This window comes from Stegastes partitus, unplaced genomic scaffold (assembly GCF_000690725.1).
Source record: "Stegastes partitus isolate 25-593 unplaced genomic scaffold, Stegastes_partitus-1.0.2 Scaffold135, whole genome shotgun sequence".
Classification (NCBI taxonomy): domain Eukaryota; kingdom Metazoa; phylum Chordata; class Actinopteri; family Pomacentridae; genus Stegastes; species Stegastes partitus.
Window position 1 is genome coordinate 323,478 of NW_007577866.1, and position 13,331 is coordinate 336,808.

General features: G+C 42.7%; 1 protein-coding gene across 1 annotated transcript; it reads right to left on the minus strand.

The window, feature by feature from the left end:
* Positions 1–290: 290 nt before the first annotated feature.
* phf12b (PHD finger protein 12b) lies at positions 291–13,094 on the minus strand. The gene is made up of 15 exons (XM_008278855.1): positions 12,357–13,094; positions 11,867–12,048; positions 9,616–9,688; positions 9,017–9,473; positions 8,581–8,701; positions 8,353–8,485; positions 8,077–8,241; positions 7,516–7,659; positions 6,242–6,962; positions 4,400–4,504; positions 4,136–4,282; positions 3,919–4,014; positions 2,767–2,849; positions 2,490–2,628; positions 291–1,520 (listed from the first exon to the last, which is right to left on the minus strand). The coding sequence occupies exons 1-15, from the start codon at positions 12,420–12,422 to the stop codon at positions 1,024–1,026; spliced, it is 3,129 nt and encodes a 1,042-aa protein (XP_008277077.1). The 5' UTR covers positions 12,423–13,094; the 3' UTR covers positions 291–1,023.
* Between the last annotated feature and the right edge of the window lie 237 nt (positions 13,095–13,331).

A 13,331-nucleotide genomic window follows, 5' to 3' on the forward strand; every position in this document is an offset into this window, starting at 1 on the left:
GGCCTCTGCTGCTCTGATTAGTCGTTCTATAACTTGCTTTGCATCTTGGTTACTTGAATTTTAAATCATTTGATATTCTAGTGATATTGCACATGGGGCGTCCTCACTTCTGTTATAAACTGCCCACTAATGCAAAGGTCCAACAGCAATTTGTCTTCACCTGTTTCATCCAAGCTTTGATTTCCCTGCATTGTTCTTTCTCCATGCTATCTCACCAGTTGTCTAGTACTAACCTTTACCAATACTCTCAAGTGGACCGGCAGAAGACTGAAAATAAGAGGACACAAATGTGAGTTTGTTCTTAGAAAATCTTTCTGTATTTACAGGTTTGAACAGACAAGCAGGTACAGACAAAGAGTGCTTATATACACAGCAGCACAAGATGTTAAAATGAGTGCTAAAACAATACGGTATTTACAGATGGACTACAGCGGAAAGTACAGACTAAGAACAAGTTTTATCACAAAACTTCTGGTACTCTACACAGTATCACAAATTCCATGAACTGTACAGTTAAAAACCAAAAAATGGTAAATCTACATGAAATCCAATGTTTCTCCAATTGAGAGGCACTGAATTATAGATATTTACATTATATATACATATAGTGTATAAGCATGTATGTTTTCATACATATATAGCTACCTGTGGTGCAAAAGCAGCAAAAGAAAGTAGAATGTATGGAATTCAATACTACAAAATAAACAATTTGTGCTAAATGGGCTGACTGACAAAGTAAGGTTACACCATACATAACTAATATACTGGCAAAAAGAAAAATTGAGCGCAGGTAAATAATGTCCGCTCAAAGTCCTAACGGTCTGAAGTGAACAGAAGGTTACTGTCAGTCATTCACAAACAGAAGAGATTGTCAATAATACTTCAAGTTCATGCAAAGATATAAACCATTAAAAATGAAAAAATAAACTTTTCCCTGTTGACCAACCAGCTGTGCAGCTTTCCCTTCATTGTGACTCGAAAGGTGCAAAACAAAAGGAGGGAGGGCGGGGCTTCCTGTGCGGGCTATGGAACAGAGTTAGAGCGCAGTACGGGCACTTGGTGGGGAGGGACAGTCTCAGCGTCAGCCTCGTCCTGGCTGGAAGGGCTGCTCACTGTGGCAGTGTTGGGGGGTGGTGGTGTGGAGGTGGTGGTGGTGGTGGTAGTGGTGGTGGTGGTGGTGGGGGCCGTGCTGGCCGTGCTGCTGCTGCTGCTGCTGGTGGTGGTGCTTGTGCAACTGGCGGCAGGCATAGCGGCCTGCTCCTCTTTGGGCTGCTTACTGGCAAACTCGGTGATGCTAAAGACAAACTGGAGGCAGCCCAGTTTGATGTAGCTGCCGTGGTGGAGCAGGGCCGTGCCCTCCCAGCCTGCCCCGCTGCCACCAATCAGGCTGGAGCTGCTCGCCTTACAGCTGCAATATGGCTCCGCACCGCCCTGAGGCTGGCTGCTCATCACTCCGCCGGCTGGCAACAAACCCACCACAGAGCTGGGGCCCTCGTCCTCCTCACGCTTTTTACTGCGACCTGCACACAGAGTACAAACAACTCGTTAGACATCTGTACAGGCAATGACAAGCCAACACTACCACAATTCAGGAAAGATGGAGGGTTGCACAGCGGCAGTACAAGTGTTTTTTCAAAGCCATTTTTTGTGATGGTATCTAGTCTTAGTCTCTGAGCCATCAACCAGAAATACCCCCTTGCATTTGTATACCTCTGTCAACCAGTCAATTTGCAGTTTTGCAATCATTTGATTATTTTAGCCTTTTGGACATTTGTGTAAAACTTTAGTGTACAAATTCCCAGCCAAAAGCAAAACCTGACCAGTTCATCCTTTAGTCCAAGTCACTTTTGTGCCAAATTTGCAGAAACTCCTTCATGTCATTCAAAAGATAATGTGTTCAAGACATTGGGATGGACAGCTGTCACTGCCACAGACTAGAGATGTCACAAGAACAGGTTCTTTGGTAAAACCAAAACTCTGAAAACATGATGCTGCTTTTTTTTGTATGATCATGAAGGTTGTGACAGCACTGCAGCTGTCACAGGTAGCCTACTGGAGGTTGTGATTTCTCCAGAAAAGCATCTGCAAGTGCCAGAGGAGAAAACAGTCAAACATGAAGGTTGTCGTTTCCCCATTCCATCTTAGATCCACCCAGAGCTCCTCCCACAACTTTCTAGTTTGCCTCCAGCATTGTGACCCCCCACGTCTAAGGATTTCTTCAAATCCTGTGTGTAATGATCTCCACAGTGGTCACAAATACCAAGACGGCAATATCAAAAAACAACTGAAAGGAAGGCTGAGGCCTGTGTGTGGATGTTAGAATACAACCTGGAGGGAGGGACGGGAGGCGGGTCACTCCTGCTGTGCAAAATAATGCTCCTCTTCAGCTTAGCTTCCCAAACTACGCAACTGAGCAAATGGGCCAGAGTTTGTTTTACCTGAATTAAAAAAAGGCTAGATGTTAAAACACAGGAATGAGATGTACTTACGGATAATGCCTTGGACTTTTGCCACTAGGCCACTAGGTGGAGATGGCGAGGCCTTCTCAGAGAAGTCACACGAATAGAGGACATTGTCCACTGTAGTGCCGTGCTCGCTGTAGTTAAGCAGCTCATAATGCTTGGTATTCTAAAAAAAAGGATACACACACACATACAACTCATTAACACCATGTCCAACAACAACAGTACTGAACTGTGTAACAGGCAGAGTTGGACAATTAACGTACGCTACATTTAGGAAGTGCAGCAGTTTAAAAGTCCATACCTCATCATAGAAAATACAGGCGTGTTTTCCCGATATGTAGTTGCAGTGGCCATAGTTTGTAAGGCACACGTCCATGTCAGCACCTTCACAAAAAGCATTAGAAAGGTCATAAGCAGTAGTGTCATGACAAAACTCAACAAATGATTTAACGCAGTGCTATACCTGCTACACCACTGCACATATCAAATGCATTGCTGAGTTTAGTGTCATGTTGATTTGAAGATTTAAAAAATGTATGGAGAAAAACTTTATCTTCTTCAGCAGAGTGTCTGCACACTTTTCGAAAGTCACCTTTAATGCTTTTAAAGACCTGTACATGAAACTTTTAACTTCCCCACAGCAGAATGTGCATTAGCATAGAGTGGCATGTTTTAAATCTGTCACAAAATAAAGATGGTGTTCTCCCTATTATTGATTTTAACTTTGTCAAAATATAGTAATTAAAATGTTTAACTCAATGTACTGTGTTCCACTAAAACATGATTTTTAGTAAAGTACATAAAACTGCTCTAAATACTTAATTATATGACTGGCCAATACAACTGAAAAATGTATAATGATTAACTGCTTTCAACAATTATCTTATTACTATTAATAAAGTGTATCACTTAATTACGACAACAGAAATGTTTGTTCCACAAAGACGTGTTTTCTCACAGGTCGAAGCATCAAGTTAAATTTTACCTTACAAAATAAAATTAGTTTACTGCCTTGAAATTAAGACTTCCACCAACATTCTTCTTTAAATAGTCCAATCTGATGAAAAGGCGCGAACTGTCACCAAAATTCAAATTCAATAATATGCTAATTTAATACAGAAACCAAATTTAATACCACGTGTTGGATCTGAGGTTTCATAAAATCAGCTCAAAGACACAAGAGGCTTGCCTGAATTAAACATCTTAAATTGCTTTAAAAAAAAAAAAAAAAACAAACAAACTTTTGAATTCTAAGCTTATCACAAAATGAGTAAAGACGAGCATGAAAATGACAGAATTTTAAGTTGGCTTTCAGTATTGGGGCAGGTTTTGACAATTGGTGCTACAGAAACATTTCAGTCACAGAAGTGTTTGAAGTGTTAACATATCAGCAGCAGTAAAACTGGTGGATGAATGGTTGTGAAGTCACTGTCATACAGTCAGCGTTTCTTACCAGATCCTATGTATAATGTCCTATAGCACATGCTGACAGCTCCTCCTTTTCCTGTCAGGGGGTAGAACACAGCTCGGGCTTGCACCTTTTTCTGACCTGGAGGGACAGTGCAGATTTTGACCTTCAGAAACTCTTTAAATTAGACAAGAAATGTATATTTAGTGGCAAAAAAAAACCCAGACAGAAGAACAGTGTCAGAGGTACAGTAGTGCCTTACTTTCAGGGTTGGGTGACTGGGTTTTGGGGGCAGCGCTGGTGGCTGGTGGAGGTGGAGTGCTGGGCACTTTGGGGGGGAAAAGCTGCTGGATCCTCTGATAGGCCAAGAGCTTGATCATCTCTGCATCCAGTTTGTCCAGCTCAATCCCTGCACACACACACGGACATGACCATTAATTCTACAGTTTGCTAACCTCATCACACACACTGCAGTGCCACAGTGGTTCAATATTGTCACATGTCCTGACTGAGTAGGTACACTTACCCCCATCCTCCTCTTTTCCATCCTTCATGCAGCTGGACAGGTTCGCAATGGTGGAAAGAGTGCTGGGCAGCAGTGAGCCCATCAGTCCAGCACCAGCCTTTATGTCTGGAAAGGACAAAGATGACACCAGATGTGGTCAATATTCTGAACCAGGGGACTCGACACTGGGCATTTGACTGGATGGGGACTTTATTCATTCAAGTACAATAACTTATTTTAAACAACAAATTTAACTATTCAAATGTGTCCAGTCATTTCAACTTGAGCAAGTTAACCTCCATTTATTTTTCTCCTTCACTGGTATACAATACTTGGCAAAACAAATGTCTCAAAACAGACTTGATGTAACATCAAGTCTTCCTTTTAAACAAGCTAATGTGGGCCCGCTATTACTATTTCAGGGAGACCTTTTCCAAAACAAATAATAAGGGCAATAACTCACTATATTATACAATAATAAGAACATAACAAATAATAATGAAGAAGAAGAAGAAGAAGAACTTGCACATTTTGAATTTTTAAAGTCTTTAAAATGTATCATGTTTGTTACCTGGTAATAGCTGTTTCTGTAAAACCACCTACTGGTGTGCCTGTTGCAGCAGTTTTACATTGTGCCAAAAGAGACCTCAAACACATTACTGAAGTAAATTAAAACTTTCAAACAATACCCAAAGGCCTGCTACACTATTGTCTACTAATACCCAAAGCAATAATCAACAGCGCCCTACTTTAATTGCAGAATGTAAAATGCCGTAAGTAAATAAAAAGGCAATAACACCACCTGCTGACCAATGTCTGTATCGACCCAGCACATCTATAATACCATTCCCATTTCTCAACCTGCCACCTTGTTGTGGTTACTTTCCAGACAGACATGATGTGTTGCGTTGTAATGACATCTAAGTTTAAAAAGGCACACAACAGAAAACTGCTGTGCATGAATTTGCAAGTACATTTGGGACTGACTGCTGAGCTGATTCGGAGCTATTCCAAAACGCACTACATGTTCAGGTGAGAGTGACAGGTGCTCCCTTTACTCAGACAAGCAACTCTTTACATGAGTCTGATTTCAATTCATAAACTCATATCTGAATAAACTCAGTTTATTTAATTTTACAGATTAACCTAACCAAGCCGGACCTTATAATATTTCTACATCACTTTGAACGTGTAATCAGTCTAAATGAATGCAGTTATGTTAAGGGACACACAAGATAACAATGTACTGAGGTAGGTCCACAATCAGGACAGTCAAGGAGGTTGTACTGATCCCAGACCTCATTCAGAAGCTGCAGGTTTGAACCCCAATAGGATTTGCTTTAGATTTTCTGTCACTGAATTGTCCACCTGGTTCAGGTGTTTTTAATTAGCTTCATCTATCTGCACAGGTTTCTTTCCAATGTTTGAACTGGGCAAATGGAGCACATTAATAGACTAACTTAACACCAGTGTTTCCTGTAGTTAGCACTCTTAAGAAAAAAAAAAAGCAGCACCACACAACACCTCTGTGTTGCCAGACTAAAGACTCATCATCACAGTCCGAAACAAAACTGGCATAGAAAATAAACTATTTAATCCAAGCAGGAATAAGGAGAACGGATTGTGAAAATACATTCCTTATGGAGAAGAACAGCACACTTCAATTTATTTTGCTTTAGCTGACATATAGGTGCTGTGTAATTACCTAAAACTTCATGAAATCTTCAGTTTTTAAAAATATCTTGTCAGCTAATTACAAATACAACTACCAATAAATAAATACATCATTGTTTACAGCCCTAAGTGTTCATGCATAATAACTGCTTTGATGTTATTTTTGCACTGCCAAGAGATAATACATACCTGGAGTGGGTGACGATGACCCCAGCTTGGTCGTGTCGTGCTCCTGGTTGCCTTTAGGTGGTGTGTGCGAGAGGGAACTGCTGGTGATGGAGTACGATGGTTTTTCATCGCTGCTCATACACTCCTCCTGGAGCTCCTTCTGGCTCCTGTGGTTCTGCTGGCTGCTGTGGGTCCATATCGTGGGGGCAGTGGGGCAAATTTTCTGAGCACAGGCCTCTGTAGTGCTCTCAGACTCCTTTTTAACCGTTTCTGTTCCTATGTGGTTTACCAGCCCAGAGGCAGGGGCTGAGTCTGGAGGTGTTGTACTAGGCTTCAGTCTGTGCTGCAGCTCAGCCTGCCTGCAGGGGTCTGAGGCACTCTTACAGTCTACAGGTCCATTGGCTTTGGGAGGCTGAATCTCTGCCAGAGGTCCATTGGATTTCCTACAGTTCTGACATGGTGTCATTCTGCATTTACACACACCCAGCTCTGCTGGGGTGTCCCTGGAGAGAGAGGCCCCCTGGGGGTCAACGGGTGTACTGCAGGGTTTAGAGGAGGGGTCAGGGGAAGCAGTCCTTCCTAAAGAGGCCTGAGTTTTCATGTCCTCTGATGATCCGTGTGATTTTGTACTAGCTTTTTGCTCAGAGCCCCACTCTACCGACGATGCTGTGGATGAGGACTTCTGCTTGATGGATAGGTGACGCATGATGCTGCACTGAAGTGCGATGACATCCTGAAGCCACTGTTGAACACAACAGAACCATGTTTAATCACTAAGACACCATCACTTCCATTTAGACACCCTGTCCTTACTGAAAGACACATTTATATCACAAGTACCTAAAAGTAAAAACAAATAAAACAACACATTTTCTACATTACCTTGTGTGTAGAGTTATGGTGACAATAAAGTTTACTTGACGAGACTTATCAGAATATTTCTTTTCTAGTAATATTATAAAATGTTCAAGCTAGTATGCATTTTGTACAGCCAACCCAGAGTCAGTGAAATATACAGTCACCTATATTTTGTTTTGCCTCTGCTGTAGTTTGAACGTTTTTATGTACAGTGAACAGTGAGGTTAACTCAGCTGGAAGACCTTCTAAATGAAAATAAATGAAATAAATGTAATGAACCAGACCAGAAATCAATCACTAAAAAGGTTTAACTCTGTATTTCCCCACTTCAGGAGAAGAGTCTACATTGACTTCACAGACATCGATAGTAAACCTCTGAACAGCACTGCAGTTTTTAGAGTGATCTGAAAAAACATATAAGACCAAATTATGCCTACCTCCTGCTGCTCGGCATCTGTGGTGAGGTGCTTTGAGGGGTGATGGTCGGGAACGCCGCTACAAACAAGCTCCAACTGGCGCACCCCTGCAGGAAGCAGCATTGGGGGAGGATTCTGGTACTGGGACTTGATGGCATCTGGCACCTAAGGAAAAACAAGGACTGTTATAATGATAATATGAAGTGTTTTAACATATTCTAATGACCCTGACAAAAAAACGCTAATCTTTAATGTTTACTGTGTGTGGATAACTTGCCAAGGTAGGTTAAAATCTGAAAGCATTCACATACAAATTCCATTTTTTATGCAGATTTAGTACAAATCATTTAAACTTGATGAGACACAAAGAGTCCCCTATAGAAACCCAACTATAGTCAATGCACAAGAATCCAGTTCAAAAATTGTGAATCAGTGTATAATGATAAATGATAACAATCTGAGTTTTTGCATGGCTCAGCTTCCTCGACCTCCATACACCAATGTTCAGGAGAAACAGTACAAACAGAACACAATATGCCATGATTAGGCTGTCTGCACACTTGCACTGAGCAGCCTGTGTACCTTGATGGTCTTCTTATTGTGCTGGTGAGCAGTGCGGCGGTTGGGTGCATTCTGCCGATGGACTCTACGCAGGAAGTCTAACTTGACGGCGTGCTGCGACATCCTGTCTTGGAACTGGTCGAAGAGCTGACAGCGGCTGGACAGGCTCAGGCTTCTCTGATTCAGCTGTACAGCAGACAAACATGATGACAAACTAATCACTCTGTTGCACTGTCAGGCAAAAAAAATGTGGTAACAAAAACATCTCTAGCTCTAAGCGAAGACTGCATCTCTTACAACTAAGTGCTCAACATGGTTTGGACACATCCATTTGCCGGCAGGTAAAGCTGTGAGTGGAGGGTCCAGACAGTCCATGTGGAAGAGAAGAGGACAGTAATCACACTGGATCAGTGGAGCCAACCTGCAACTCCTGTGAGAGGAAATGCAAGGAAATTAGTACAAGATGTGAAACACTTCAGGTATGTGTGTACCTCTGTGTAGATACTGGATTCAGGTAGTTCTAACCTGTTGCACGAAAAGCAGACTTTGACTGGTAGAGGGACAAGACCATTGGGGTCCAGTTCATGTTGAGGTCTCCTGAATGGCTTCCCTAGCAGCTCCTCTTTCCTCCTCCGTTTACTGCTGCCTAGAATCCAAACAACATAGAAATACTTAAGAAACAATCCAACCTGTGTTTACCTTAACGGTTATGTGTGAAAAAGTTGAAATACCCAACACCTTCCAGAACACACATTGTAAATAAGGTGCAGTATTTTGCACAACTTGACTCATTTATTATTTAATTTGTATGTGATTTGGGGGTATATATCATAGAAACACATCGCGAGGAGCCCATCCCACCACATCCTAGTGTTAATATTTTTTACCTTTGAATACTGTCTGAAATAAATACAGTTTAGTAACACAGTCAACGTCACAGTATTCATTGTGACTGACTGACCTGGCAGCGCAGTGGTGCAGGTGAGCTCGCTGGGCAGCTGAAATTGTGTGGGATTTCTCTCCATAGCAGCTGCTATTAGAAGCTGAAAGGGCCTCTTGAGAAGGCGTGGTGTCGGAACAGATGGCATAGCACCCTCAAGTTCTGTGCCCTGAACTTCATCCTCGGGCTCTGCTGCCTCCTCCTCCCCGTCATTCTGCTCCTCTGAGGGGGTCGGAGTGGATGAAGTGTTGGAGGTTGGAGTCCCAGGCCGGCTGCTCGGCCTGCTGCTGGTCCTGCGGTCCAAAAGGCGGACCTGGGCCACTCGTAGGCCCGGCCCTGCTGCTCCTGCCCCCGGAGGAAGGCCATCGAGCCGCAAAGGGCCGGCACTGAGCTCCAGCTCTACAGCCGGGGATGCAGAGCGCTTCGATGAGGATCTCTCTGGTAGGCCGTTGGTCTGTTCCGACTTCTGCTCTCGCTTCTAGCAGCAGCAGCAGCAAATAAAAAGCAAAAGACAGATTCATCAGTCCATATAGCACACTGCTCTTTCACTGTTTCAACAATGACATGAAAAGAATTTTGATTAGGGATCTGGTGTGTACGACAGAAAATTCACCATTCACCTTTTTTCGAACATTGCAGCGATGACACATCCATTCCCCCGGAGGAAGCATTTCTTCACTCAGAGGTGGGTTACTGTGGCAAGAAGATGAAACACAATCATCAGAGAACAGGCTGATTTTTAATGTAGCAAAGAGCTAACACCATCATGAACATGTGAGTATGCAGTCATTATGACATGATGTTTCACAGTTATGTTGTCTCATTTCACTCCAAAGGACATTTATCTATTACTAGACAAAAAAAATAAAAAATAAAAATCCATACAACACTTCCCTAGGACTACACACAACTCAGCTAGAAAATTTAAGCCAATCTGCCTACATCTAGTTAGATTTGACATGTAACCGCACTGCAATACAATATACAAGTGTACAAGAATGTGCAAAGTAATGTTTATTTTCAGTCTGTTCAAATTTGCATTAAAACAGCTGTAAGTCATGAATAATCAAATTAATTATTAAAGACTTAAAACATTCTATTTAACTGCATATGACAATAATAACTATATATATTTATAGTTAAATGACGATAAGAAGTTTCTCCACAATTCAAAGTAAAACCTGCTGAAGTTGAAAAAGGTTAAAAAATAAAAAACTAAACACTGCTTTAGTGGTAAAAGCATGCATGTGGCCAGTAGCTGACAGAGCAATATGTCAAAGAGAGAGCAATACAATGGCTGATATACAACATACAGGACACTACTAAAGCTGAACTATCATTCGCACTCTAGAATCCCCCTTTCACAAGTAATAAGCATCAACAATCAACATGTGAAAGACAAGACTTCACATGACACATTAAAACAGCAATATGAGCTGCAGTGTTCCCTCTACATTCATTTAGGAGTGGTGGACTACCTCAGCAGCTACATAAAAAGGGGTACAACAAAAATATAATATATATAACAAGGACACAACAACAAGTAACACAAAACACAGAAAGAGCTCTTTAATTATCATCAAGCAGCCAAGTTTAAACAAATCCAGCACCGTAGCCAATTATAAAACTAACACCAAATCCTAACCCTGCCCCTGAGTTGATGTGAGAAAACCTACAAGTCACACAAAATTAAGCCATCCACAGGCTTCACCATATATGGCCGCTTCCAGGTGACAGCTTGAACTCAACTATTTCAAATGCCAAAGGTAAAAAAAATACTCGTGTAAGCAGATGTACAGCGGAGCCGAGCGAAGCGGCACCGGACAAATTCTACAGTGGGCCGACCTCTGTGACATGTCCACAACAAACGCTGCCACGCCGCTACTTTGTCTCAGAAATTGCCACAACATTTCGTTTGTGCTCTTTGTAAGCCCCTTTTCCTCTCACATCTAAATTTTAAAGGTTGGTAAGATGGCGGTGAAACAGAAAAAAAAAGAGCAGGGAGGTCGCCATATTGTAAACAGAGGCAGACTCGACTCCATTTTTAGCAGCAGCAGCGGCTCCACTGGCTGCAGCCGCGGCAGGAGGGGAGGACCGACTGCAAGCTAATTCTAGCCTCTCTTACAGACGAGGCTACACGTATACATTCCGTTTAAATCCACGTACAGCTATTAACATGCCTTTTTAATAGCAGGAACAGATGGATTTTTTTGCTCTCAATAAACTTTCCTAATATATGACCAAGCGGGATAAACATGACTGTACATCTGTAACGGTACACGTCCCCCTCAGAGTTTAGGAAACACACCGGTTTGCTCCTTCGAGTTGACAAGAGAATAAATTTGATAGCTTTGCTTAGCCATCTCCAGTCAGTGAACTACAAATGCAAGGTTTACTCTGCTTTAGACAACAAATAATATGCCCAAACTAGAACTTGGTGATATTTTACTTTATTCGTGTGTATTGGGGACATCGGTATATAAGAAATTCCCCGGGAAACACGGAATTAATATTCAACTTTAGCAAGTTCCACACAGAGCTCACTACCGCCCTCCTCGGCCCAGATGGATGGGAGAATACAATGTGAAGACAGGGGAACCATCGATTGCTGAAGTTAAAATGTCACTGAAATTGCCGCGGGTTTATATACCGGAAAATAGTAAATTGAAAACTCTAATAATTTAACTCAGCTATATCGGAAGTAAAATTCCATTTACATGCTTGTCTGTAGCACCTCATACACAAACTGGAAACAGCCCTCCCAGAAGTTAGCATTCATCGCTCTCAGTACATGTTGCTAACGCAGCCTTGACACATGCATGACTGATCTCTGAGCATTCTGTCTCTTCCTTTACTGTTACTGAAGCTTACCAGCACTGGAGGTGGAAGGCTGCAGGACAGTGGTCACAGCACAGCAGGTCTCCCCCCTCCCGGCAACTATCACAGGTGTCGTGGTTGGTGGCCCTGCCGCTCCTCCGGACGTCTCTTACCAACTTCCGACTCCTCTTCTCTACCTCCTCGGACTTTGGGGGCGCCAGCAGTGTTTGGATTTGCTGCAAAAGTTAGCCAGCTGTTTAGTATCAGATAGTGGCAGACGTGCTGACTGATTGTCTACACAGTTGAAAATTATGTAGCTTTATGTCCGCTGTGCCGTCTCTTGTTACGCTTAAAGAGAGCGGTAACATTAACTTGTGGCCTCCATTACCAACCCAAACTATTGAGTTAGCTAGCTGAACTAAGCACTTCACAGCAGGCTATAGTGGTGATGATGGCGGCAATTTAAATTACGGAAAACACTTGAAATAAAAAGCAATAAGGGGATATTTCACTAAATAAAGGCCTTCGAGCATAACAACCTCACCTCCATTAAGCCCCCAGAGGTATCCAAATCGTACACAATCGTCGGGGTCTCCATTTTGTCCCACATTCATCCAGGAGCAGACGTTGCAAAAGGAATTTGCGATACAAGTATATTGGGGTAAACAACAATGAGAGTAAATACTGTAACAAATGTCTTTTCCCAAATGGTTTTAACCAGCGGATGGCTGACCAAGCGATGCTAGCTATCGTTAGCCGGCTAAAGGAGCTAACTACGAAGGCAAGACGTCAACCAGTCAAGGTTGTGAAGCTAGCGGGCTCACTAGCTTGTGTTGTTGGCCCCAAAAAGACAACAAAAACCGAATGGAGTCCTGGAATGAAAACGCTGGCTCCTTAGCACCACTTCTTAGGTGCAAGTGCTGAGAATACGTACAGTATTTAATATCAATAGACTGTTGCTCTCAGCTGCAAAATCCATCTGCGGCCTAGCTGGCCAGCCATGATTCTTGTTTCTGCTCCTGCAAAAAGGAGCCTTGTAAATCTGCAAACCCCTCCGCTCCCATTGTCAACAGAAGATGTAGCCAAAAATACAGGATGGAATTCGGCGTGTCGTGGTCCAAAGCACGGTTTCCGATAGCGTTCAGAATGTATAATCCTCAAATCAGGTATGTGGAGATGCAAATTCGGTTGATGTTATTGTTGTGAAAAAGGCTGTGCATCTACACTGGCTGCTAGCAACATCCTCTACCAGTTGGCGCAACCGCGAACCGCCGGACGCGCATGCGCATTGGAACGGATATAGATAATTACGGAGATACATACAATGTAACGAGGAGCTAATAAGGTTGTGTGGACGGTAACCGGCTGCTGCTGTTGTTCTCGTCTCAGTCTGCTTTTAATACTGCGCGTTACGACGGTTTGAACACTGCTGCTACCAGGAGCGGCATGAACTGCTGCTTGCATCGGTGGCCTTGTTAACGAACGTTACTGTTACTCTTAGCTATTAGCTGTTCCTTGT